The sequence below is a fragment of the Anomaloglossus baeobatrachus genome, chromosome 11, assembly GCF_048569485.1.
Source record: "Anomaloglossus baeobatrachus isolate aAnoBae1 chromosome 11, aAnoBae1.hap1, whole genome shotgun sequence".
Taxonomy (NCBI): Eukaryota; Metazoa; Chordata; class Amphibia; order Anura; family Aromobatidae; genus Anomaloglossus; species Anomaloglossus baeobatrachus.
The window spans coordinates 186,097,263-186,121,093 of record NC_134363.1 but is presented as its reverse complement, the minus strand read 5'-3'; the positions used below and the strand labels follow the sequence as shown (position 1 = coordinate 186,121,093).

Sequence of the window (23,831 nt, the reverse complement as noted above, 5' to 3'; positions counted from 1 at the left end):
AGGAGCATATTGCAGTGAGTAGCGGGTGCGGGCCATCCTCATTATAGGGCCGCTTTCTCTGGAGTGTTTCTTCTTTCCCAGTAGGGAATATTAGTTTGTCTCATTTTTCCTTTTTCAGGAATTGATATAGAACAAGTGTCCATCGTTGTGAACTTTGACCTTCCGGTCACCGCAGAAGGCCTGACGGACTACGAGACCTACCTGCACCGGATCGGCCGCACTGGCAGGTTCGGTAAGAAGGGTGTGGCCGTCAATCTGGTGGAGAAAAACTTCATGCACGTCCTGCGAGACCTCGAAGAGCATTTCGGTAAGAGATCGTCCTGCAGAATACGCGAGTCTGGGGAGACACCGGAGACTTAGCGCTTCCATAAATGTTCATCGCACGTCGCTCCCCGCACAACAGGTGGCGGCGGCGGGCACCGCTCGCTCCAACCGCTGCTGTCACCATTTAGATGGGAATTGAATGGTGAGGGGTGTGAGGCTCGTGTTGGCGGGGGGGGGGCAAAAAAAAATAAGTATAAATAAAATATATATATATATATATATATATATATATATATATATATATATATATATATATATATATATATATATATATATATATATATATATATATATATATATATATATATATATATATATATATATATATATATATATATATAATATATATATATAATATATATATATAATATATATTTTCTTTGTCGCTCTATTGGGAGACCCAGACAATTGGGTGGGCTCCTCAGTTTTTTGCTTTGTGCGAAGGAGGTCAGACACGCACGCATAGCTCCACAGATTGGTCAGCAGCAGCTGCTGACCATGTCGGATGGAAGAAAAGTGGGCCCATATAGGGCCCCCAGCATGCTCCCTTCTCACCCCACTCTTGTCGGTGGTGTTGTAAGGTTGAGGTATCCATTGCGGGTACGGAGGCTGGAGCCCACATGCTGTTTTCCTTCCTCATCCCCCTCAGGGTTCTGGTGGAAGTGGGATCCTATCGGTCTCCAGGCACTGAGACCGTGCTTCATCCACAACTCCTGTGGAGCCTGCTGGATAGGAGCCGGGTATCGTTCAGGGACATGGCCCTGCTACTTGGAGGTACTCTGTGTCCCCGTGGGGACCGCGCACAGCAACACTCCAGCTTTGCTGGGTGTGCTAGTGTGTGCCATTACACACTCAGCGTTGCTGAGTGTGTTTATGTATAGGGACTGCCGCATTGACCGCCGCTGCCTTGGAAATACTGCGGCGCGGCTGGGACTTGTAGTGCGCCGGGGACTTCCACGCCGGCCGCGCTTTTACGGCGGCCGCGTTTATTACTAGAGTCCCCGGCTTTTTGCGGCCTAGTTTCCTTTCCTCCCGCCCATAGCCCTGACAGGCAGGGGAAGGGCGGGACGCTGCACAGAACGAGCAGCACTGAGGGCTGGAGCATGCTTTGCATACTCCACTCCCCTCACTGTGCACAGTGCAGGCACCAGTTCCCGCTCTTTCTGGGTCACGCCCACGGCTCCCTCCTCTCCTCAGGACGCATTCCTGTCAGCTCCTCGGACGCTGCAGAGGGGGACAAAATCTGGGAGACCCAGGCAGGGACTCTGGTGGCCTCACAACCGCTTTAAGCGGGTGGTAAGCAGCACCTGTGGTGCTAGCCCCATTGTGCAGTAGTGTAACATTATATGTTTATTTCTTCGGCGCTCCATTGGGAGACCCAGACGATTGGGTGTATAGCTACTGCCTCCGGAGGCCACACAAAGCATTACACTAAAAAGTGTAAGGCCCCTCCCCTTCTGGCTATACACCCCCAGTGGGATCACTGGCTCACCAGTTTTCTGCTTTGTGCGAAGGAGGTCAGACATCCACGCATAGCTCCACTGTTTTTAGTCAGCAGCAGCTGCTGACTATGTCGGTTGGAAGAAAAGTGGGCCCATACTAGGGTCCCCAGCATGCTCCCTTCTCACCCCACTTTTGTCGGGTGTTTGTTAAGGTTGAGGTACCCATTGCGGGTACGGAGGCTGGAGCCCACATGCTGTTTTCCTTCCCCATCCCCCCTCAGGGCTCTGGGTGAAGTGGGATCTTTCAGGTCTCCAGGCACTGAGACCGGGCTCCATCCACAGACCCAGAGAACCTGCTGGATATGGAGCTGAGTATCGTCAGGGACAGGCCCTGCTACATTAAGGTACTCTGTGTCCCCGGGCAAGCGCGCACACACACACCAGCATTGCTGGGAGTGTTAGTGCGCCGGGGGCAACAGCGCGGAGCGCTCGTGCTATTATTCACTACAGCTTTGCTGGGTGACTTTATGTATTGAGAACTGCCGCGCCGGCCGCTGCTGGGTGTTTTTTACATTGTGGCGCGGCTGGGACTTATGGTGCGCCGGGGACTTCCGCGCTGGCCGTGCACATGGACGGCCGCGCTTATTACTCGAGTCCCCGGCTTTGCGGCCTAGTTTTCGTTTCGTTCCCGCCTCCAGCCCTGCCAGTCAGGGGAGAGGCGGGACGCTGTACAGACAGTCAGCGCCGAGGGCTGGAGTCTGCTTTGCATTCTCCAGCCCCCTTCACTGGACACAGTGGGACGCCAGTTTCCCGCTCGTGTCTGGGGCACGCCCACGGCCCGCCCCTCGTCACACGAGCTGGAGAAGGACGCCGGCAGCCATTCTTGCACGCAGTCCGAGCTGGGGAACGGAGACATGCTCTGGGCAACCAGTCACAGGGCTCTGGCGACCACATACCCGCGTTATAGGCGGGCGGTAAGCAGCACCTGAAGTGCTGACCCCACTAAATACCGTTGTGTCCATTTGTATTTTATGCTTGTATGCTATACATTGCACTGTACGGTCGCTATCTTTGGCTATATGCCCTCCTAGATGGCGAGATAACAGCAGCAAAAAAGCAAGGGTGCTAAGGCACAGTTTTTCTAGGCTGCTTGTATTGCATGCGCTGAAGTGTTCATTTGTACTTATGCTTGTATGCTATACATTGCACTGTACGGTCGCTACTCTTGGATATTCTCCTGGATGGCTGGACAACAGCAGCAAAAAAGCAAGGGTGCCAAGGCACAGGCTTTCTATGCTGCTTGTATTGCATGTGCTGAAGTGTTTATGCTTGTATGCCATACATTGCATAGATGGCTAGAATACAGCAGCAAAAAAGCAACACAGGCTTTCTATGCTGCTTTTCCTGCATGTGATACTTTTCCACCGGCAGGTTCCACTGACCCCCATTGTGTGCAATGCTCCCCTGTAGCACTTGCTCAGCCGGGGTCTCTACTAGAGGTGGCCAAAGGAACCACCTGTGAACCCTGTCCAGGGACAGGGACGGAGTTGCAGTTTCGGCTGATAGATTGTCATGGGATATAGACTTTGCAGTCCAGACAGGCCATGGGCAATCTTGATTAATGCTCCCTGGCCACCCTCATTTGGAACATAATCAGTGCTCCGGGGGGGTCCCAGGCACTCCAGGGTGAAGGCTCTGACACGGACGGCAGTCCCAGACAGCCTAAGCTAGCTCGCTGGGTGCGGCGCTCGGCTTCATCACTGGTCAAGGTCCCAGCGGGAGGACTCTCTGTATGATGAGGCAGACGTAGCTGATCAGGGCTTTGGTCCTGACACCGCTCTCAATCCGGATACTCCGGATGGTGACGCCATAGTGAATGATCTTATAGCGTCCATCAATGGAATGTTGGATATTGCTCCCTCAGCTCCCCCAGTGGAGGGGTCAGCTTTACAGCAGGAGTAATCCTTTTTCAGTACTCATGCGCATATTGAGTACTTTTCTGGCCACGCTGACTTCAGAGAAGCAGTTCAGAAACACCACGCTTACCAGATAAGCGTTTTCTCCAAACGTATTAAGGATACACGTTATCCCTTCCCCCTGACGTGGTAAAGCGCTGGACCCAGGGTCCAAAGGTGGATCCCCCAATCTCCAGGCTTGCGGCTAGATCCATAGTTGCAGTGGAGATGGGACGTCACTTAAGGATGCCATTGACAGACAGATGGACCTCTGGTTGAAATCTGTCTGTGAAGCTATCGGCGTGTCGGTTGCTCCGGCATTCGCAGCCGTATGGGCACTCTAAGCTATTTCAGCTGGTCTTGCGCAGCTGGTCTTGAGCACATGTACATCTGTGCCGCAGGTGGTGTCCTTAACCTCGCAATGTCTGCATTGCGACTTACCCTAGTAATGCGGTCCTGGGGGGACACTCGAGGTTTCGGTCCTTCCCAGGCTCGGGCAGGTCCCAATTGTCCTCGTCCAAAAGGGCTCAAAAGGCTCAGAGGGGCTCAAATTCCAGCCGGGCTCAATCACGCCCAAAGAAGGCTGCAGGAGGAACCGCTACCAAGGCGGTCTCCTCATGACTTCAGCTCTCTCTCTCCGCATCCGCGGTTGGTGGCAGACTCTCCCGCTTGGCGACATTTAGCTGCCGCAGGTAACAGACTGGTGGGTGAGAGACATTGTGTCTCACGTGTACAGGATAGAGCTCTGTTCTCGTCCTCCGGCTCGATTCTTCAGAACTTCCCCCCCCCCACCGAGCCGATGCTCTTCTGCAGGCAGAAGGAGTGGTAATCCCTGTTCCTCTTCAGGAACAAGACACGGTTTTTTCCTCCAATCTGATTGGGGTGCCAAAAAAAAAAAAAGGGTGGCTCTTTCCGTTCCGTTCTGGACCTAAACCTGCTCTCCAAGCACGTGAAGGCCAGGCGGTTCCGGATGTAACCCTCCGCTCCGTCATTGCCTCAATGTCTCAAGGAGATTTCCTAGCGTCAATAGATATCAGGATGCTTATCTCCACGTGCCGATTGCTCCAGAGCACCAGCGTTTGCTACGTTTCGTTATTGAAGACGAGCATCTTCAGTGCGTAGCCCTGCCCTTCGGTCTGGCGACAGCCCTACGGGTTTTCACCAAGTTCAGGGCAGCAGTGGGAGCAGTCCTGCACTCTCAGGGTCACTCTGTGATCCTTACTGGGACGATCCACTTGTCAAGGCACCCCCTCTCAAGAGGCATGCCAACACAGCCTGAACGGGGCGCTGGAAACTCTCCAGAGTTTCGGGTGGATCATCAACTTTTCAAGGTTACATCGGGCACCGACCCAATCGCTGACATATCTGGGCATGGAGTTTCACACTCCCTCAGCGATAGTGAAGCTTCCGCTGGACAAGCAGCGTTCACTACAGACGGGGGTGCAGTCTCTCCTTCAAGGCCAGTCACACCCCTTAAGACGCCTCATACAGAGGCAGTCACTTTCGCGCAGTTTCATCTGCGTCCACTTCAAAGGGACATGCTGTGCCAATGGGTTGGGGAGTCGACGTCCCTAGACAGGAACGTTTCCCTTCTCAGACGGTCAAGGACTCTCTTCAGAGGAGTCCATCCTTCAGATCAATGTTCTGGAAATCTGGGCAGTGCATCTTGCCCTGCAAGCCTTCCAGCAGTGGCTGGAAGGAAAACAGATCCGAATTCAGTCGGACAATTCCACAGCGGTGGCAGACATCGCCCACCAAGGCGGAACACGCATCGCCAAGCCTACCAGGCAATCCGGCGGATTCTGACGTGGGTGGGGGACAGAGCATCCACCATATCCGCAGTTCACATCCCGGGCGTAGAAAATTGGGAAGCAGACTTCCTCAGTCGCCTGGGCATGGACGCAGGGGAACGTTCTCTGCACCCAGAATGGTGTCAGGAAATCTGTAGCCGCTGGGGGATGCCGGACGTCGACCTATTGGCGTCTCGGCACAACAACAAGGTCCCGATTTTCATGGCGCGGTCTCACGAGCAAAGAGCTCTGGCGGCAGGCGCCCTAGTTCAGGATTGGTCGCAGTTCCAGCTACCCTATGTGTTTCCACCTCTGGCACTGTTGCCCAGAGTGCTACGCAAGCTCAGCTCCGCTTGCCGCCGCGCCATCCTCGTCGTCCCAGACTGGCCGAGGAGGTCGTGGTTCCCGGATCTGTGGCATCTCACGGTCGGCCAACCGTGGGCACTCTCAGACCGGCCAGACTTACTGTCCCAAGGGCCGTTTTTTCCACTGAATTCTACGGCCCTGATCCTGACTGTATGGCCATCAAGTCCGAGATCCTAGCGTCTTCAGGATTATCTCAAGACGTCATTGCCACCATGAGACGGGCTAGGAAGCCGACGTCTGCCAAGATCTACCACAAGACGTGGAAGTTATTCTTATCTTGGTGCTCTGCTTAGGGAGTGTCTCCCTGGCCATTTGCATTGTCTCCTTTTTCCTCCCTTCCTGCATCTGGATTGGGAAAAGGTTTGTCGCTCGGCTCCCTTAAAGGACAAGTCGCAGCGCTGTCGGTATTCTTTCAGAAGCGCCTAGTACGACTTCCTCAGGTACGCACGTTCCTGCAGGGGGGTTATCACGTTGTCCCTCCGTACAAGAGGCCGTTAGACCCATGGGATCTGCACAGGGTATTAATTGCTCTCTAGGAGCCGCCCTTCGAGCCTCTGAGGGAAGTTTTCACTTTCTCGACTTTCACAGAAAGTGGCCTTTCTGGTAGCGGTCACGTCTCTTCGGAGAGTGTCCGAACTTGCAGCGCGGTCATCCAAAGCTCCCTTCCTGGTGTTCACCAAGATAAGGTAGTGCTGCGTCCGATCCCAGAGTTTCTCCCTAAGGTGGTATCCCCTTTTTATCACAATCAGGATATCTCCTTACCTTCCTTTTATCCATTTCATCGATATGTAATGGCCTTGCATTGTTGGATCTGGTGTAGAGCACCCAGAATCTACATTCCCGCACGGCGCCCCTGCGCCGCTCGGATGCACTCTTTGTCCTTGTCACTGGTCAGCGCAAGGGATCGCAGGCTTCCAAAGCCACCCTGGCTCGATGGATCAAGGAACCAATTCTTGAAGCCTACCGTTCTGCGGGGCTTCCGGTTCCATCAGGGCTGAAGGCCCATTCTACCAGAGCCGTGGGTGCGTCCTGGGCATTACGACACCAGGCTACGGCTCAATAGGTGGCCCAGGCAGCTACCTGGTCGTGTCTGCACACTTTCACCAAACATTATCAGGTGCATACCTATGCTTCGGCGGACGCCAGCCTAGGTAGAAGAGTCCTGCAGGCGGCAGTTGCCTCCCCGTAGGGGAGGGCTGTCTTTGCAGCCCTAACATGAGGTATTTCTTTACCCACCCAGGGACAGCTTTTGGACGTCCCAATCGTCTGGGTCTCCCAATGGAGCGCCGAAGAAGAAGGGAATTTTGTTACTTACCGTAAATTCCTTTTCTTCTAGCTCCTATTGGGAGACCCAGCACCCGCCCTGTTGTCCTTCGGGATTTTTGGGTTTTTTCGGGTACACATGTTGTTCATGTTGAACGGTTTTTCAGTTCTCCGATGTTACTCGGAGTGAATTTGTTTAACCAAGTTATTGGCTTTCCTCCTTCTTGCTTTTGCACTAAAACTGGTGAGCCAGTGATCCCACTGGGGGTGTATAGCCAGAAGGGGAGGGGCCTTACACTTTTTAGTGTAATGCTTTGTGTGGCCTCCGGAGGCAGTAGCTATACACCCAATCGTCTGGGTCTCCCAATAGGAGCTAGAAGAAAAGGAATTTACGGTAAGTAACAAAATTCCCTTCTTTTCGCTGTACCATAGACACTGCTGTGTCTAGATATATTTATATACTGCACTGTAAGGTCGCTTCTTGGCTGTACACCCTATATTGCTTTGAGGAGACAACAGCATGTCATCCGCAAAACGCAAGGGTGCCAAGGCACGGGCTGTATACACTGCTTGTACAGCATGTGGGGCTAATCTACCAGCAGGCTCCAACGACTCTCATTGTGTGCAATGTTCAGTCCCAGTGGCACTTCGTCAGCCAGAGCCTATTGTGGTGGTAGCCCAGGCAGAGGCGCCTGTGAACCCTGCCCCGGTGACGGGGACAGAATTTGCAGTCTTTGCTGATAAAATGTCTGTGACTATGACAAAAATCCTGGAAACCTTGCAGTCCAGGCCAGTTGCTCAGACCATGGACACTGCTGTGTCTATGTTCCCCGGTCCCCCTCAGTTGGAACTAATCCGTACTTCAAGGGGGTCCCAGGCATCACAGGCTGAGGGCTCTGACTCCGATGACAGTCCCAGGCCGCCTAAGCGAGCTCGCTGGGAGAGACCCTCCACGTCATCACGTGGATCAGGGTCTCAGCGAGAAGGGTCCCTATATGAGGGTTCAGAGGTGGGTGATCAGGAGTCTTGTCCTGACGCCGCACTCAATTTGGATACGCCAGATGGTGACGCCATGGTAAATGACCTTATAGCGGCCATCAATAGGCTGTTGGATATTTCTCCCCCAGCCCCTTCTGCAGAGGAGGCAGCTGCACAGCAGGAGAAATTCCATTTTCTGTATCCCAAGCGTAAATTGAGTACTTTTCTGGACCACTCTGACTTCAGAGAATCAGTCCAGAAACATCATGCTTATCCGGACAAGCGTTTCTCCAAACGTCTTAAGGATACACGTTATCCCTTTCCCCCTGACGTGGTCAAACGCTGGACCCAGTGTCCAAAAGTGGACCCTCCAATATCCAGGCTTGCAGCTAGATCCATAGTTGCAGTGGAGGATGGGGCTTCACTTAAAGATGCCAATGACAGACAGATGGACCTTTGGTTGAAATCTGTCTATGAAGCTATCGGCGCGTCGTTTGCTCCAGCATTCGCGGCCGTGTGGGCGCTCCAAGCTATTTCAGCTGGTCTGGCACAGGTGGACTCTCTCATACGTCCAGCAGTGCCGCAAGTGGCGTCCCTAACTACGCAAATGTCTGCGTTTGCGACCTACGCTATCAATGCGGTACTGGACTCTACGAGCCGTACCTCAATGGCATCCGCCAACTCTGTAGTTTTGCGCAGAGCCTTGTGGTTAAAGGAATGGAAAGCAGATTCTGCTTCTAAAAAATGTTTAACCAGCTTGCCATTGTCTGGAGACAGACTGTTTGGTGAGCAATTGGCGGAAATCATTAAACAGTCCAAAGGTAAGGACTCCTCCTTACCCCAGCCCAGATCAAGCAAACCTCCACAGAGGAAGTGGCAGTCAAAGTTTCGGTCCTTTCGAGGCTCGGGCAAGCCCCAATTCTCCTCGTCCAAAGGGACTCAGAAAGAGCAAAGGAGCTCTGATTCCTGGCGGGCTCACTCACGCCCCAAGAAAGCAACCGGAGGTACCGCTTCCAAGGCGGCTGCCTCATGACTTTCGGCCGCCTCCCTCCGCATCCTCGGTCGGTGGCAGGCTCTCCCGCTTTTGCGACATTTGGCTGCCACAGGTCAAAGACCGGTGGGTAACAGACATTTTGTCTCACGGGTACAGGATAGAGTTCAGTACTCGGCCTCCGCCTCGGTTCTTCAGAACTTCCCCACATCCCGACCGAGCAGATGCCCTTCTGCAGGCGGTGCATTCTCTAAGAGCAGAAGGAGTGGTGGTCCCTGTTCCTCTTCAGGAACAAGGTCAAGGTTTTTACTCCAATCTCTTTGTGGTGCCAAAAAAGGACGGCTCATTCCGTCCTGTTCTGGACCTAAAACTGCTCAACAAGCATGTGAACGCCAGGCGGTTCCGGATGGAATCCCTCCGCTCAGTCATTGCCTCAATGTCTCAAGGAGATTTCCTAGCATCAATAGACATCAAGGATGCTTATCTCCACGTGCCGATTGCTACAGAGCACCAACGCTTTCTACGCTTCGTGATAGGAGACGACCATCTTCAGTTCGTAGCTCTGCCATTTGGTCTAGCGACAGCCCCACGGGTGTTCACCAAGATCATGGCGGCAGTGGTAGCAGTCTTGCACTCTCAGGGACACTCTGTGATCCCTTACTTGGACGATCTACTGGTCAAGGCACCCTCTCAAGAGGCATGCCAACTCAGCTTGACTGTTGCACTGGAGACTCTCCAGACGTTCGGGTGGATCATCAACTTCTCAAAGTCAAATCTGTCACCGACCCAATCACTAACGTATCTTGGCATGGAGTTTCATACTCTCTCAGCGATAGTGAAGCTTCCGCTGGACAAGCAGAGGTCACTACAGACTGGGGTGCAGGCTCTCCTTCAAAGTCAGTCGCACTCCTTAAGACGCCTCATGCACTTCCTCGGGAAGATGGTGGCGGCAATGGAAGCGGTTCCGTTTGCGCAGTTTCATCTGCGCCCACTTCAATGGGACATTCTCCGCCAATGGGACGGGAAGTCAACATCCCTGGACAGGAAAGTCTCCCTTTCCCAGACGGCCAAGGACTCTCTGCAGTGGTGGCTTCTTCCCACCTCATTATCACAGGGAAGATCCTTCCTACCACCGTCTTGGGCGGTGGTCACGACAGACGCGAGTCTGTCAGGGTGGGGAGCAGTTTTTCTCCACCACAGGGCTCAGGGTACGTGGACTCAGCAGGAGTCCACCCTTCAGATCAATGTTCTGGAAATCAGAGCAGTGTATCTTGCCCTACTAGCCTTCCAGCAGTGGCTGGAAGGAAGGCAGATCCGAATTCAGTCGGACAACTCCACAGCGGTGGCATACATCAACCACCAAGGGGGGACACGCAGTCGGCAAGCCTTCCAGGAAGTCCGGCGGATTCTGATGTGGGTGGAAGCCACGGCCTCCACCATATCCGCAGTTCACATCCCCGGCGTAGAAAACTGGGAAGCAGACTTCCTCAGTCGCCAGGGCATGGACGCAGGGGAATGGTCCCTTCACCCAGACGTGTTTCAGGAAATCTGTCGCCGATGGGGAAGGCCGGACGTCGACCTCATGGCGTCCCGGCACAACAACAAGGTCCCAACCTTCATGGCACGGTCTCGCGATCAAAGAGCGCTGGCGGCAGACGCCCTAGTGCAAGATTGGTCGCAGTTCCGGCTCCCTTATGTGTTTCCACCTCTGGCACTCTTGCCCAGAGTGCTACGCAAGATCAGATCCGATTGCAGCCGCGTCATACTCGTCGCCCCAGACTGGCCGAGGAGGGCGTGGTATCCGGATCTGTGGCAGCTCACGGTCGGCCAACCGTGGGCACTACCAGACCGACCAGACTTACTGTCCCAAGGGCCGTTTTTCCATCGGAATTCTGCGGCCCTGAACCTGACTGTGTGGCCATTGAGTCCTGGATCCTAGCGTCTTCAGGATTGTCTCAAGGGGTCGTTGCCACCATGAGACAGGCTAGGAAGCCCACGTCCGCTAAGATCTACCACAGAACGTGGAGGATATTCTTATCCTGGTGCTCTGCTCAGGGAGTGTCTCCCTGGCCATTTGCATTGCCTACCTTTCTTTCTTTCCTGCAATCTGGGTTAGAAAAAGGTTTGTCGCTCGGCTCCCTTAAAGGTCAGGTCTCGGCGCTATCCGTCTTTTTTCAGAGGCGTTTGGCACGCCTTCCTAAGGTGCGCACGTTCCTACAGGGGGTTTGCCATATCGTACCCCCGTACAAGCGGCCGTTAGATCCATGGGATCTGAACAGGGTACTAGTTGCCCTACAGAAGCCGCCCTTCGAGCCTCTGAGGGAGGTTTCACTTTCTAGACTATCACAGAAAGTGGCTTTTCTGGTGGCTATCACATCTCTTCGGAGAGTGTCTGAGCTAGCAGCGCTATCATCCAAGGCTCCCTTCCTGGTCTTCCACCAGGACAAGGTAGTGCTGCGCCCCATTCAGGAGTTTCTCCCGAAGGTGGTATCCTCTTTTCATCTTAATCAGGATATCTCTTTGCCTTCGTTTTGTCCTCATGCAGTTCATCGGTATGAGAAGGATTTACATTTGTTGGATCTGGTGAGAGCACTCAGAATCTACATTTCCCGCACGGCGCCCTTGCGCCGTTCGGATGCACTCTTTGTCCTTGTCGCTGGTAAGCGCAAAGGGTCGCAGGCTTCTAAGGCCACCCTGGCTCGATGGATCAAAGAACCAATTCTTGAAGCCTACCGTTCTGCTGGGCTTCCGGTTCCATCAGGGCTGAAGGCCCATTCTACCAGAGCCGTGGGTGCGTCCTGGGCATTGCGACACCAGGCTACGGCTCAACAGGTGTGCCAGGCGGCTACCTGGTCGAGTCTGCACACTTTCACCAAGCATTATCAGGTGCATACCTATGCTTCGGCGGACGCCAGCCTAGGTAGAAGAGTCCTGCAGGCGGCAGTTGCCTCCATATAGGGGAGGGCTGTCTTGCAGCTCTAACATGAGGTATTCTTTACCCACCCAGGGACAGCTTTTGGACGTCCCAATCGTCTGGGTCTCCCAATGGAGCGCCGAAGAAGAAGGGAATTTTGTTACTTACCGTAAATTCCTTTTCTTCTAGCTCCTATTGGGAGACCCAGCACCCGCCCTGTTGTCCTTCGGGATTTTTGGTTGTTTTTCGGGTACACATGTTGTTCATGTTGAACGGTTTTCAGTTCTCCGAGGTTACTTCGGAGTGAATTTGTTTAAACCAGTTATTGGCTTTCCTCCTTCTTGCTTTTGCACTAAAACTGGTGAGCCAGTGATCCCACTGGGGGTGTATAGCCAGAAGGGGGGGGGGGGCCTTACACTTTTTAGTGTAATTGCTTTGTGTGGCCTCCGGAGGCAGTGCTATACACCCAATCGTCTGGGTCTCCCAATAAGAGCTAGAAGAAAAGGAATTTACGGTAAGTAACAAAATTCCCTTCTTTGTTACTTACCGTAAATTCCTTTTCTTCTAGCTCCTATTGGGAGACCCAGCACCCGCCCTGTTGTCCTTCGGGATTTTTGGTTGTTTTTCGGGTACACATGTTGTTCATGTTGAACGGTTTTCAGTTCTCCGAGGTTACTTCGGAGTGAATTTGTTTAAACCAGTTATTGGCTTTCCTCCTTCTTGCTTTTGCACTAAAACTGGTGAGCCAGTGATCCCACTGGGGGTGTATAGCCAGAAGGGGAGGGGCCTTACACTTTTTAGTGTAATGCTTTGTGTGGCCTCCGGAGGCAGTACTATACACCAATCGTCTGGGTCTCCCAATAGGAGCTAGAAGAAAAGGAATTTACGGTAAGTAACAAAATTCCCTTCTTTACACTGTATAGTGCACAGTTGATTTCTGGCTATATACCCTATTGTGTTGCTCAGGGAAGATAATAGCATGGCGCCCACGAAAGGCAGGGGTGCCAGAACACAGGCTTTTTATGCTGCCTGCGCCGCATGTACGACCCCGCTACCGGCAGGTTCCACTGACCCTCATTGTCTGCACTGTTCGGCCCCTGTGGCACTTGCTCAGCCAGAGCCTCTGCTAGGGGGGGCCCAGGGGGAGCCACCTGCTAACACTGTTCAGGTGACAGGGACGGAGTTTGCAAAACTCTCTGAGACTATGGCTAAGATACTAGAAGCCTTGCAGTCCAGGCCGGTATCTCAGCACAGGGACTCTGTTGATTCTTTGTTCCCGGGCCCACCTCAGCTGGACCAACAATGTCCTCCCGGGGTATCTCATGGATCCCAAGCTGAGGGTTCTGACACAGACCCCGGCCCCAGACCGACTAAGCGAGCTCGCTTAGATTTTCCCTCGACATCATCATATTGTTCAGGGTCTCAGCGAGGGGAATCGCTGGTCGATGACGCGGAAGTAGCTGATCAGGATTCTGATCCTGAGGCCGCTCTCAATCTTGATACTCCGGACGGGGACGCCATAGTGAACGACCTTATTGCGTCCATCAATCGTATGTTGGATATCTCTCCCTCAGCTCCTCCGGTGGAGGAGTCAGCTTCCCAGCAGGAGAAATTCCGTTTCAGGTTTCCCAAGCGTACACCGAGTATGTTTCTGGACCACTCTGATTTCAGAGAGGCAGTCCAGAATCACCATGCTTGTCCAGATAAGCGTTTTTCTAAGCGCCTTAAGGATACACGTTATCCCTTTCCCCCTGACGTGGTCAAAAGTTGGGCTCAGTGTCCCAAAGTGGATCCTCCAATCTCCAGACTGGCAGCTAGATCCATACTTGCAGTGGAAGATGGGGCCTCGCTCAAAGATGCCACTGACAGGCAGATGGAGCTCTGGTTGAAATCCATCTCTGAAGCTATCGGCGCTTCTTTTGCCCCAGCATTCGCAGCCGTATGGGCGCTACAAGCTATCTCAGCAGGTCAAGCGCAAATTGACGCAGCCACACGCACGTCCGCGCCACAGGTGGCGTCCATAACCACTCAGACGTCGGCATTTGCGTCTTACGCTATTAATGCTATCCTGGACTCTGCGAGCCGTACGGCGGTTGCAGCCGCCAATTCGGTGGTACTCCGCAGGGCCTTGTGGCTACGGGAATGGAAGGCAGATTCTGTTTCCAAAAAGCGCTTAACCAGTTTGCCAATTTCTGGCGAACGATTGTTTGGCGAGCGTTTAGATGAAATCATCAAACAATCCAAGGGAAAGGATACATCCTTACCCCAGCCCAAACCGAACATACCCCAACAGAGGAAGGGGCAGTCGAGGTTTCGGTCCTTTCGGGGCGCGGGCAGGTCCCAATTCTCCTCGTCCAAAAGGCCTCAGAAAGATCAAAGGAACTCTGATGCATGGCGGTCTAAGTCACGTCCTAAACAGACCACCGGAGGTGCCGCTACCAAAGCGGCTTCCTCATGACTTTCGGCATCCTCACTCCGCATCCTCGGTCGGTGGCAGGCTCTCCCGCTTTTGCGACACCTGGCTGCCACGGGTAAAAGACCGTTGGGTGAGAGACATTCTGTCTCACGGTTACAAGATAGAGTTCACCTCTCGTCCCCCGACTCGATTCTTCAGGGCATCCCCGCCTCCCGAGCGAGCCGAGGCTCTTCTGCAGGCGCTGGGCATTCTGAAGGCAGAAGGAGTGGTGATCCCTGTTCCTCTTCAGCAACAGGGCCACGGTTTTTACTCCAACTTGTTTGTGGTCCCAAAGAAGGACGGGTCTTTTCGACCTGTCCTGGACCTGAAACTTCTCAACAAACACGTAAAGACCAGGCGGTTCCGGATGGAATCCCTCCGCTCCGTCATCGCCTCAATGTCCCAGGGAGATTTCCTTGCATCGATCGATATCAAAGATGCTTATCTCCACGTACCGATTGCTCCAGAGCACCAGCGCTTCTTGCGCTTCGCCATAGGGAATGAACACCTGCAGTTCGTGGCACTGCCGTTCGGCCTGGCAACAGCCCCACGGGTTTTCACCAAGGTTATGGCTACTGTAGTAGCGGTCCTCCACTCTCAGGGTCACTCGGTGATCCCGTACTTGGACGATCTGTTGATCAAGGCACCCTCTCTAGAGGCATGCCAACACAGCCTCGACGCTACCCTGGAGACTCTCCAGAGTTTCGGGTGGATCATCAATTTTCCAAAGTCAAATCTGACACCGGCCCAATCGCTGACATACCTTGGCATGGAGTTTCATACCCTCTCAGCGATAGTGAAGCTTCCGCTGATCAAGCAGCGGTCACTACAGACAGGGGTACAATCTCTCCTTCAAGGTCGGTCACACACCTTGAGACGCCTCATGCACTTCCTGGGGAAGATGGTGGCAGCAATGGAGGCAGTTCCTTTCGCGCAGTTTCACCTGCGTCCTCTTCAATGGGACATCCTTCGCAAATGGGACAGGAAGCCGACGTCCCTCGACAGGAACGTCTCCCTCTCGCAGGCGACCAAAGCTTCCCTTCGGTGGTGGCTTCTTCCCACTTCATTATCGAAAGGGAAATCCTTCCTACCCCCATCCTGGGAGGTGGTCACGACGGACGCGAGTCTGTCAGGGTGGGGAGCGGTTTTTCTCCACCACAGGGCTCAGGGTACGTGGACCCAGCAAGAGTCCTCGCTTCAGATCAATGTTCTGGAAATACGGGCAGTGTATCTTGCCCTGAATGCGTTCCAGCAGTGGCTGGAAGGCAAGCAGATCAGAATTCAGTCAGACAATTCCACAGCGGTGGCATACATCAACCACCAAGGCGGCACACGCAGTCGGCAAGCCTTCCAGGAAGTCCGGCGGATTCTACTGTGGGTGGAAGCCACGGCCTCCACCATCTCTGCAGTTCACATTCCAGGCGTGGAAAACTGGGAAGCAGACTTTCTCAGTCGCCAGGGCATGGACGCAGGGGAATGGTCCCTTCACCCGGACGTGTTTCAGGAGATCTGTTGCCGCTAGGGGGTGCCGGACGTCGATCTCATGGCGTCCCGGCACAACAACAAGGTACCAGCGTTCATGGCACGGTCTCAAGATCCCAGAGCTCTGGCGGCAGACGCCTTAGTTCAGGATTGGTCGCAGTTTCAGCTCCCTTATGTGTTTCCTCCGCTGGCACTGTTGCCCAGAGTGTTACGCAAGATCAGGGCCGACTGCCGCCGCGTCATCCTCGTCGCTCCAGACTGGCCGAGGCGGTCGTGGTACCCGGATCTGTGGCATCTCACGGTCGGCCAACCGTGGGCACTACCAGACCGACCAGACTTGCTATCTCAAGGGCCGTTTTTCCATCTGAATTCTGCGGCCCTCAACCTGACTGTGTGGCCATTGAGTCCTGGATCCTAGCGTCTTCAGGGTTATCTCAAGACGTCATTGCCACTATGAGACAAGCTAGGAAACCAACGTCCGCCAAGATCTACCACAGGACGTGGAAAATTTTCCTGTCGTGGTGCTCTGCTCAGGGTTTTTCTCCCTGGCCTTTTGCCTTGCCCACTTTTCTGTCCTTCCTTCAATCTGGACTGGAAAAGGGTTTGTCGCTCAGCTCCCTTAAGGGACAAGTCTCGGCGCTCTCTGTGTTTTTCCAGAAGCGCCTAGCCAGACTTCCACAGGTACGCACGTTCCTGCAGGGGGTTTGTCACATCGTCCCTCCTTACAAGCGGCTGTTAGAACCCTGGGATCTGAACAGGGTGCTGACGGTTCTTCAGAAACCACCATTCGAGCCAATGAGGGATATTTCTCTCTCACGCCTTTCGCAGAAAGTGGTTTTTCTAGTAGCAGTCACTTCACTTCGGAGAGTGTCTGAGCTAGCAGCGCTGTCATGCAAAGCCCCCTTCCTGGTGTTTCACCAGGACAAGGTGGTTCTGCGTCCGGTTCCGGAATTTCTCCCTAAGGTGGTATCCCCCTTTCAACTCAATCAGGATATCTCCTTACCTTCTTTTTGTCCTCATCCAGTTCACCAATGTGAAAAGGATCTGCACTTGTTAGATCTGGTGAGAGCACTCAGACTCTACAATTCTCGTACGGCGCCCCTGCGCCGCTCGGATGCACTCTTTGTCCTTGTCGCTGGCCAGCGTAAAGGGTCACAGGCTTCCAAATCAACCCTGGCTCGGTGGATCAAGGAGCCAATTATCGAAGCTTACCGTTCGGCTGGGCTTCTGGTTCCCTCAGGGCTGAAGGCCCATTCTACCAGAGCCGTGGGCGCGTCCTGGGCTTTGAGGCACCAGGCTACGGCTCAGCAGGTGTGTCAGGCGGCTACCTGGTCGAGCCTGCACACTTTCACGAAGCACTATCAGGTGCATACCTATGCTTCGGCAGATGCCAGCCTAGGTAGACGAGTCCTTCAGGCGGCGGTTGCCCACCTGTAGAAAAAGGCCGTTTTACGGCTCTTTTACGAGGTATTATTTTACCCACCCAGGGACTGCTTTTGGACGTCCCAATTGTCTGGGTCTCCCAATAGAGCGACAAAGAAGAAGGGAATTTTGTTTACTTACCGTAAATTCCTTTTCTTCTAGCTCTAATTGGGAGACCCAGCGCCCGCCCCTGTTTTTTTGTGTACACATGTTGTTCATGTTGAATGGTTTCAGTTCTCCGATATTCCTTCGGATTGAAGTTACTTTAAACCAGTTTATAATTCTTTTTCCTCCTTCTTGCTTTTGCACCAAAACTGAGGAGCCCGTGGGAGCACGGGGGTGTATAGGCAGAAGGGGAGGGGCTTAACACTTTTGAGTGTAATACTTTGTGCGGCCTCCGGAGGCATAGCCTATACACCCAATTGTCTGGGTCTCCCAATTAGAGCTAGAAGAAAAGGAATTTACGGTAAGTAAACAAAATTCCCTTCTTCTTTGTCGCTCCATTGGGAGACCCAGACAATTGGGTGTATAGATTCTGCCTCCGGAGGCCACACAAAGTATTACACTTAAAAGTGTAAAGCCCCTCCCCTTCTGCCTATACACCCCCCGTGCCTCACGGGCTCCTCAGTTTTCATGCTTTGTGCTAAGGAGGCTGACATCCACGCATAGCTCCACATCTTGGTCAGCAGCAGCTGCTGACTAGGTCGGATGGAAGAAAAGAGGGCCCATAACAGGGCCCCCAGCATGCTCCCTTCTCACCCCACTCTGGTCGGCGGTGCTGTTAAGGTTGAGGTACCCATTGCGGGTACACAGGCAGGAGCCACATGCTGTTTTCCTTCCCCATCCCTTAATGGGCTCTGGGTGAAGTGGGATCCTAATCGGTCTCCAGGCACTGAGACCGTGCTCCCTCCGCAGCCCCTGGGGAATCTGCTGGACAGGAGCCGGGTATCGTCAGGGACAAGGCCCTGCTACTGTGAGGTACTCTGTGTCCCCCTGGGGGACCGCGCATGGAGCGCTTGTGCCATACACACTGCAGCACTGCTGGGTGTGTTAGTGCGCCGGGGACTACCGCGCCGGCCGCGCTTATTTGCCGGCCGCGCTTATAACTTTAGTCCCCGGCTTTTGCGGCCTAGTATCGCATATTCCCGCCCCCAGGCCTGCCAGTCAGGGGAAGGGCGGGACGCTGCACAGGACGTCAGCGCTGAGGGCTGGAGCATACTCTGTATCCTCCTCCCCCCTCACTCAGCTCAGTGGGGCACCAGATTCCCGCACTTTCTAGGGCACGCCCACGGCCCCCTCCTCCCCACAGAACGCCGGCAGCCATTCCTGTCAGCACTTCTGAAGCTGGAGAGGAGAGACAACACGGCTCTGGGAGGCCCAGGCAGGGAATCTGGTGATCACACAACCGCTTTGAGCGGTCGGTAAGCAGCACCTGGGTGCTGGCCCCACTGAGTGCCGAAGTGTACATATATATATATATGCTTATATGCTATACATTTACACTGTACGGTCGCACTGTTGATTTCTTCGGCGCTCCATTGGGAGACCCAGACGATTGGGTGTATAGTACTGCCTCCGGAGGCCACACAAAGCATTACACTAAAAAGTGTAAGGCCCCTCCCCTTCTGGCTATACACCCCCAGTGGGATCACTGGCTCACCAGTTTTCTGCTTTGTGCGAAGGAGGTCAGACATCCACGCATAGCTCCACTGTTTTTAGTCAGCAGCAGCTGCTGACTATGTCGGATGGAAGAAAAGAGGGCCCATACTAGGGTCCCCAGCATGCTCCCTTCTCACCCCACTTTTGTCGGGTGTTTGTTAAGGTTGAGGTACCCATTGCGGGTACGGAGGCTGGAGCCCACATGCTGCTTTCCTTCCCCATCCCCCCTCAGGGCTCTGGGCGAAGTGGGATCTTACAGGTCTCCAGGCACTGAGACCGGGCTCCATCCACAGACCCAGAGAACCTGCTGGATATGGAGCTGAGTATCGTCAGGGACAGGGCCCTGCGACATTAAGGTACTCTGTGTCCCCGGGCAAGCGCGCACACACACACCAGCATTGCTGGGAGTGTTAGTGCGCCGGGGGCAACAGCGCGGAGCGCTCGTGCTATTATTCACTACAGCTTTGCTGAGTGACTTTATGTATTGGGAACTGCCGCGCCGGCCGCTGCTGGGTGTTTTTTACATTGTGGCGCGGCTGGGACTTGTGGTGCGCCGGGGACTTCCGCGCTGGCCGTGCACATGGACGGCCGCGCTTATTACTCGAGTCCCCGGCTTTGCGGCCTAGTTTTCGTTTCGTTCCCGCCTCCAGCCCTGCCAGTCAGGGGTGAGGCGGGACGCTGTACAGACAGTCAGCGCCGAGGGCTGGAGTCTGCTTTGCATTCTCCAGCCCCCTTCACTGGACACAGTGGGACGCCAGTTTCCCGCTCTTGTCTGGGGCACGCCCACGGCCCGCCCCTCGTCACACGAGCTGGAGAAGGACGCCGGCAGCCATTCCTGCACGCAGTCCGAGCTGGGGAACGCAGACATGCTCTGGGCAACCAGTCACAGGGCTCTGGCGACCACACACCCGCGTTATAGGCGGGCGGTAAGCAGCACCTGAAGTGCTGACCCCACTAACTACCGAAGTGTCCATTTGTATTTTATGCTTGTATGCTATACACTGCACTGTACGGTCGCTATCTTTGGCTATATGCCCTCCTAGATGGCGAGATAACAGCAGCAAAAAAGCAAGGGTGCTAAGGCACAGTTTTTCTAGGCTGCTTGTATTGCATGTGCTGAAGTGTTCATTTGTACTTATGCTTGTATGCTATACATTGCACTGTACGGTCGCTACTCTTGGCTATATTCTCCTAGAGGGCTGGACAGCAGCAGCAAAAAAGCACGGGCGCCAAGGCACAGGCTTTATAGGCTGCTTGTATTGCATGTGCTGAAGTGTTCATTTGTATATATGCTTGTATGCTATACATTGCACTGTACGGTCGCTACTCTTGGCTATATTCTCCTAGATGGCCGGACAACAGCAGCAAAAAAGCATGGGCGCCAAGGCACAGGCTTTCTATGCTGCTTGTATTGCATGTGCTGAAGTGTTTATGCTTGTATGCTATACATTGCATAGATGGTTAGAATACAGCAGCAAAAAAGCAACACAGGCTTTCTATGCTGCTTTTCCTGCATGTGATACTGTTCCACTGACCCCCATTGTGTGCAATGCTCCCCTGTAGCACTTGGTCAGCCGGGGTCTCTACTAGAGGTGGCCAAAGGAACCACCTGTGAACCCTGTCCAGGGACAGGGACGGAGTTGCAGTTTCGGCTGATAGACTTTGCAGTCCAGACAGGCCATGGGCAATCTTGATTAATGCTCCCTGGCCACCCTCATTTGGAACACGGGAGGACTCTCTGTATGATGAGGCAGACGTAGCTGATCAGGGCTTTGATCCTGACATCGCTATCAATCTGGATACACCGGATGGTGACGCCATAGTGAATGATCTTATAGCGTCCATCAATGGAATGTTGGATATTTCTCCCTCAGCTCCTCCGGTGGAGGAGTCAGCTTCACAGCAGGAGAAATCCTTTTTTCAGTATCTCATGCGTATATTGAGTACTTTTCTGGCCACGCTGACTTCAGAGAAGCAGTTCAGAAACACCACGCTTACCAGATAAGCGTTTTCTCCAAACGTATTAAGGATACACGTTATCCCTTCCCCCTGACATGGTAAAGCGCTGGACCCAGGGTCCAAAGGTGGATCCCCCAATCTCCAGGCTTGCGGCTAGATCCATAGTTGCAGTGGAGATGGGACTTCCCTTAAAGATGCCATTGACAGACAGATGGACCTCTGGTTGAAATCTGTCTGTGAAGCTATCGGCGTGTCGGTTGCTCCGGCATTCGCAGCCGTATGGGCACTCTAAGCTATTTCAGCTGGTCTTGCGCAGCTGGTCTTGAGCACATGTACATCTGTGCCGCAGGTGGTGTCCTTAACCTCGCAATGTCTGCATTGCGACTTACCCTAGTAATGCTGTCCTGGGGGGACAGTCGAGGTTTCGGTCCTTCCCAGGCTCGGGCAGGTCCCAATTGTCCTCGTCCAAAAGGGCTCAAAAGGCTCAGAGGGGCTCAAATTCCGGCCGGGCTCAATCACGCCCTGGGAAGGCAGCCGGAGGAACCGCTACCAGCATCTCACGGTCGGCCAACCGTGGGCACTACCAGACCGTCCAGACTTACTGTCCCAAGGGCCGTTTTTTCCATCGGAATTCTGCGGCCCTGAACCTGACTGTGTGGCCATTGAGTCCTGGATCCTAGCGTCTTCAGGATTACCCCAAGGGGTCGTGGCCACCATGAGACAGGCTAGGAAGTCCACTTCTGCTAAGATTTACCACAGAACGTGGAAGATTTTCTTATCCTGGTGCTCTGCACAAGGAGTATCCCCCTGGCCATTCGCGTTACCTGTCTTTCTTTCCTTCCTGCAATCTGGGTTGGAAAAGGGCTTGTCGCTCGGCTCCCTTAAAGGGCAAGTCTCGGCACTATCCGTGTTTTTTTCAGAAGCGTCTAGCACGACTTTCTCAGGTGCGCACGTTCCTGCAGGGGGTTTGTCATATCGTACCTCCGTACAGGCGGCCGTTAGATCCGTGGGATCTAAACAAGGTCCTTGTTGCTCTCCAGAAGCCGCCCTTCGAGCCTCTGAGGGATGTGTCACTTTTTCGACTCTCACAGAAAGTGGCCTTTCTGGTAGCGGTCACGTCTCTTCGGAGAGTGTCTGAACTAGCAGCGCTGTCATCCAAAGCTCCTTTCCTGGTGTTCCACCAGGACAAGGTAGTGCTGCGCCCCATTCAGGAGTTTCTCCCTAAGGTGGTATCCTCTTTTCATCTTAATCAGGATATCTCCTTGCCTTCCTTTTATCCGCATGCAGTTCATCGGTATGAAAAGGATTTACATTTGTTGGATCTGGTGAGAGCACTCAGAATCTACATTTCCCGCACGGCGCCCCTGCGCCGCTCGGATGCACTCTTTGTCCTTGTCGCTGGTAAGCGCAAAGGGTCGCAGGCTTCCAAAGCCACCCTGGCTCGATGGATCAAAGAACCAATTCTTGAAGCCTACCGTTCTGCGGGGCTTCCGGTTCCATCGGGGCTGAAGGCCCATTCTACCAGAGCCGTGGGTGCGTCCTGGGCATTACGACACCAGGCTACGGCTCAACAGGTGTGCCAGGCAGCTACCTGGTCGAGTCTGCACACTTTCACCAAACATTATCAGGTGCATACCTATGCTTCGGCGGACGCCAGCCTAGGTAGAAGAGTCCTGCAGGCGGCAGTTACCTCCCCGTAGGGGAAGGCTGTCTTTGCAGCTCTAACATGAGGTATTTCTTTACCCACCCAGGGACAGCTTTTGGACGTCCCAATCGTCTGGGTCTCCCAATGGAGCGCCGAAGAAGAAGGGAATTTTGTTACTTACCGTAAATTCCTTTTCTTCTAGCTCCTATTGGGAGACCCAGCACCCGCCCTGTTGTCCTTCGGGATTTTTGGTTGTTTTTCGGGTACACATGTTGTTCATGTTGAATGGTTTTCAGTTCTCCGATGTTACTTCGGAGTGAATTTGTTTAAACCAGTTATTGGCTTTCCTCCTTCTTGCTTTTGCACTAAAACTGGTGAGCCAGTGATCCCACTGGGGGTGTATAGCCAGAAGGGGAGGGGCCTTACACTTTTTAGTGTAATGCTTTGTGTGGCCTCCGGAGGCAGTACTATACACCCAATCGTCTGGGTCTCCCAATAGGAGCTAGAAGAAAAGGAATTTACGGTAAGTAACAAAATTCCCTTCTTTTGGCTATATACCCTCCTGGATTGTACTCAGAGGAGACAACAGCATGTCGTCCGCAAAAAGCAAGGGTGCCAAAGCACAGGCTTACTTTGCAACCTGTACCTCATGTGCGGCTATATTACCGGCAGGTTCCACCGATCCTCATTGTGTGCAATGCTCGGCCCCTGTGGCACTTACTCAGCCGGAGCCTCTGCTACTGGTGGCCCAAGTGGAACCACCTGTTACCACTGTCCAGGTGACAGGGACGGAGTTTGCAGTATTTGCTGACAAACTGTCTGAGAGTATGGATAAATGGTCTGCTAAGATACTAGAAGCCTTACAGTCCAGACCGGTGACTCAGGCCACGGGCACTGTTCAATCATTGACCCCAGGCCCCCCTCAGTTGGAGCAGCAAAGTGCTCCTGGGGTGACCCATAGGTCCCAGGGTGAGGTCTCTGACACGGACCGCAGTCCCAGGCCGACTAAACGGGCTCGCTGGGAGATTCCCTCGACCTCATCACACTGTTCGGAGTCTCAGCACGAGGACTCTCTGGATGATGAAGCGGAGGTGGCAGATCAGGATTCTGATCATGAAGCCGCTCTCAACCTAGATACACCTGAAGGAGACGCCATAGTGAATGACCTTATAGCGTCCATCAATCA

General features: G+C 53.7%; 1 protein-coding gene across 1 annotated transcript in view; it reads left to right on the top strand.

Annotated features, from left to right (window-relative positions):
• DDX25 (DEAD-box helicase 25) overlaps positions 1–23,831 on the top strand; it is a 58,354-nt gene that overhangs the window by 17,674 nt on the left and 16,849 nt on the right. The window contains exon 10 of the mRNA XM_075329030.1: positions 119–307. Coding sequence (XP_075185145.1) covers positions 119–307 — 189 coding nt within the window. The remainder of the gene's footprint in view (positions 1–118; positions 308–23,831) is intronic.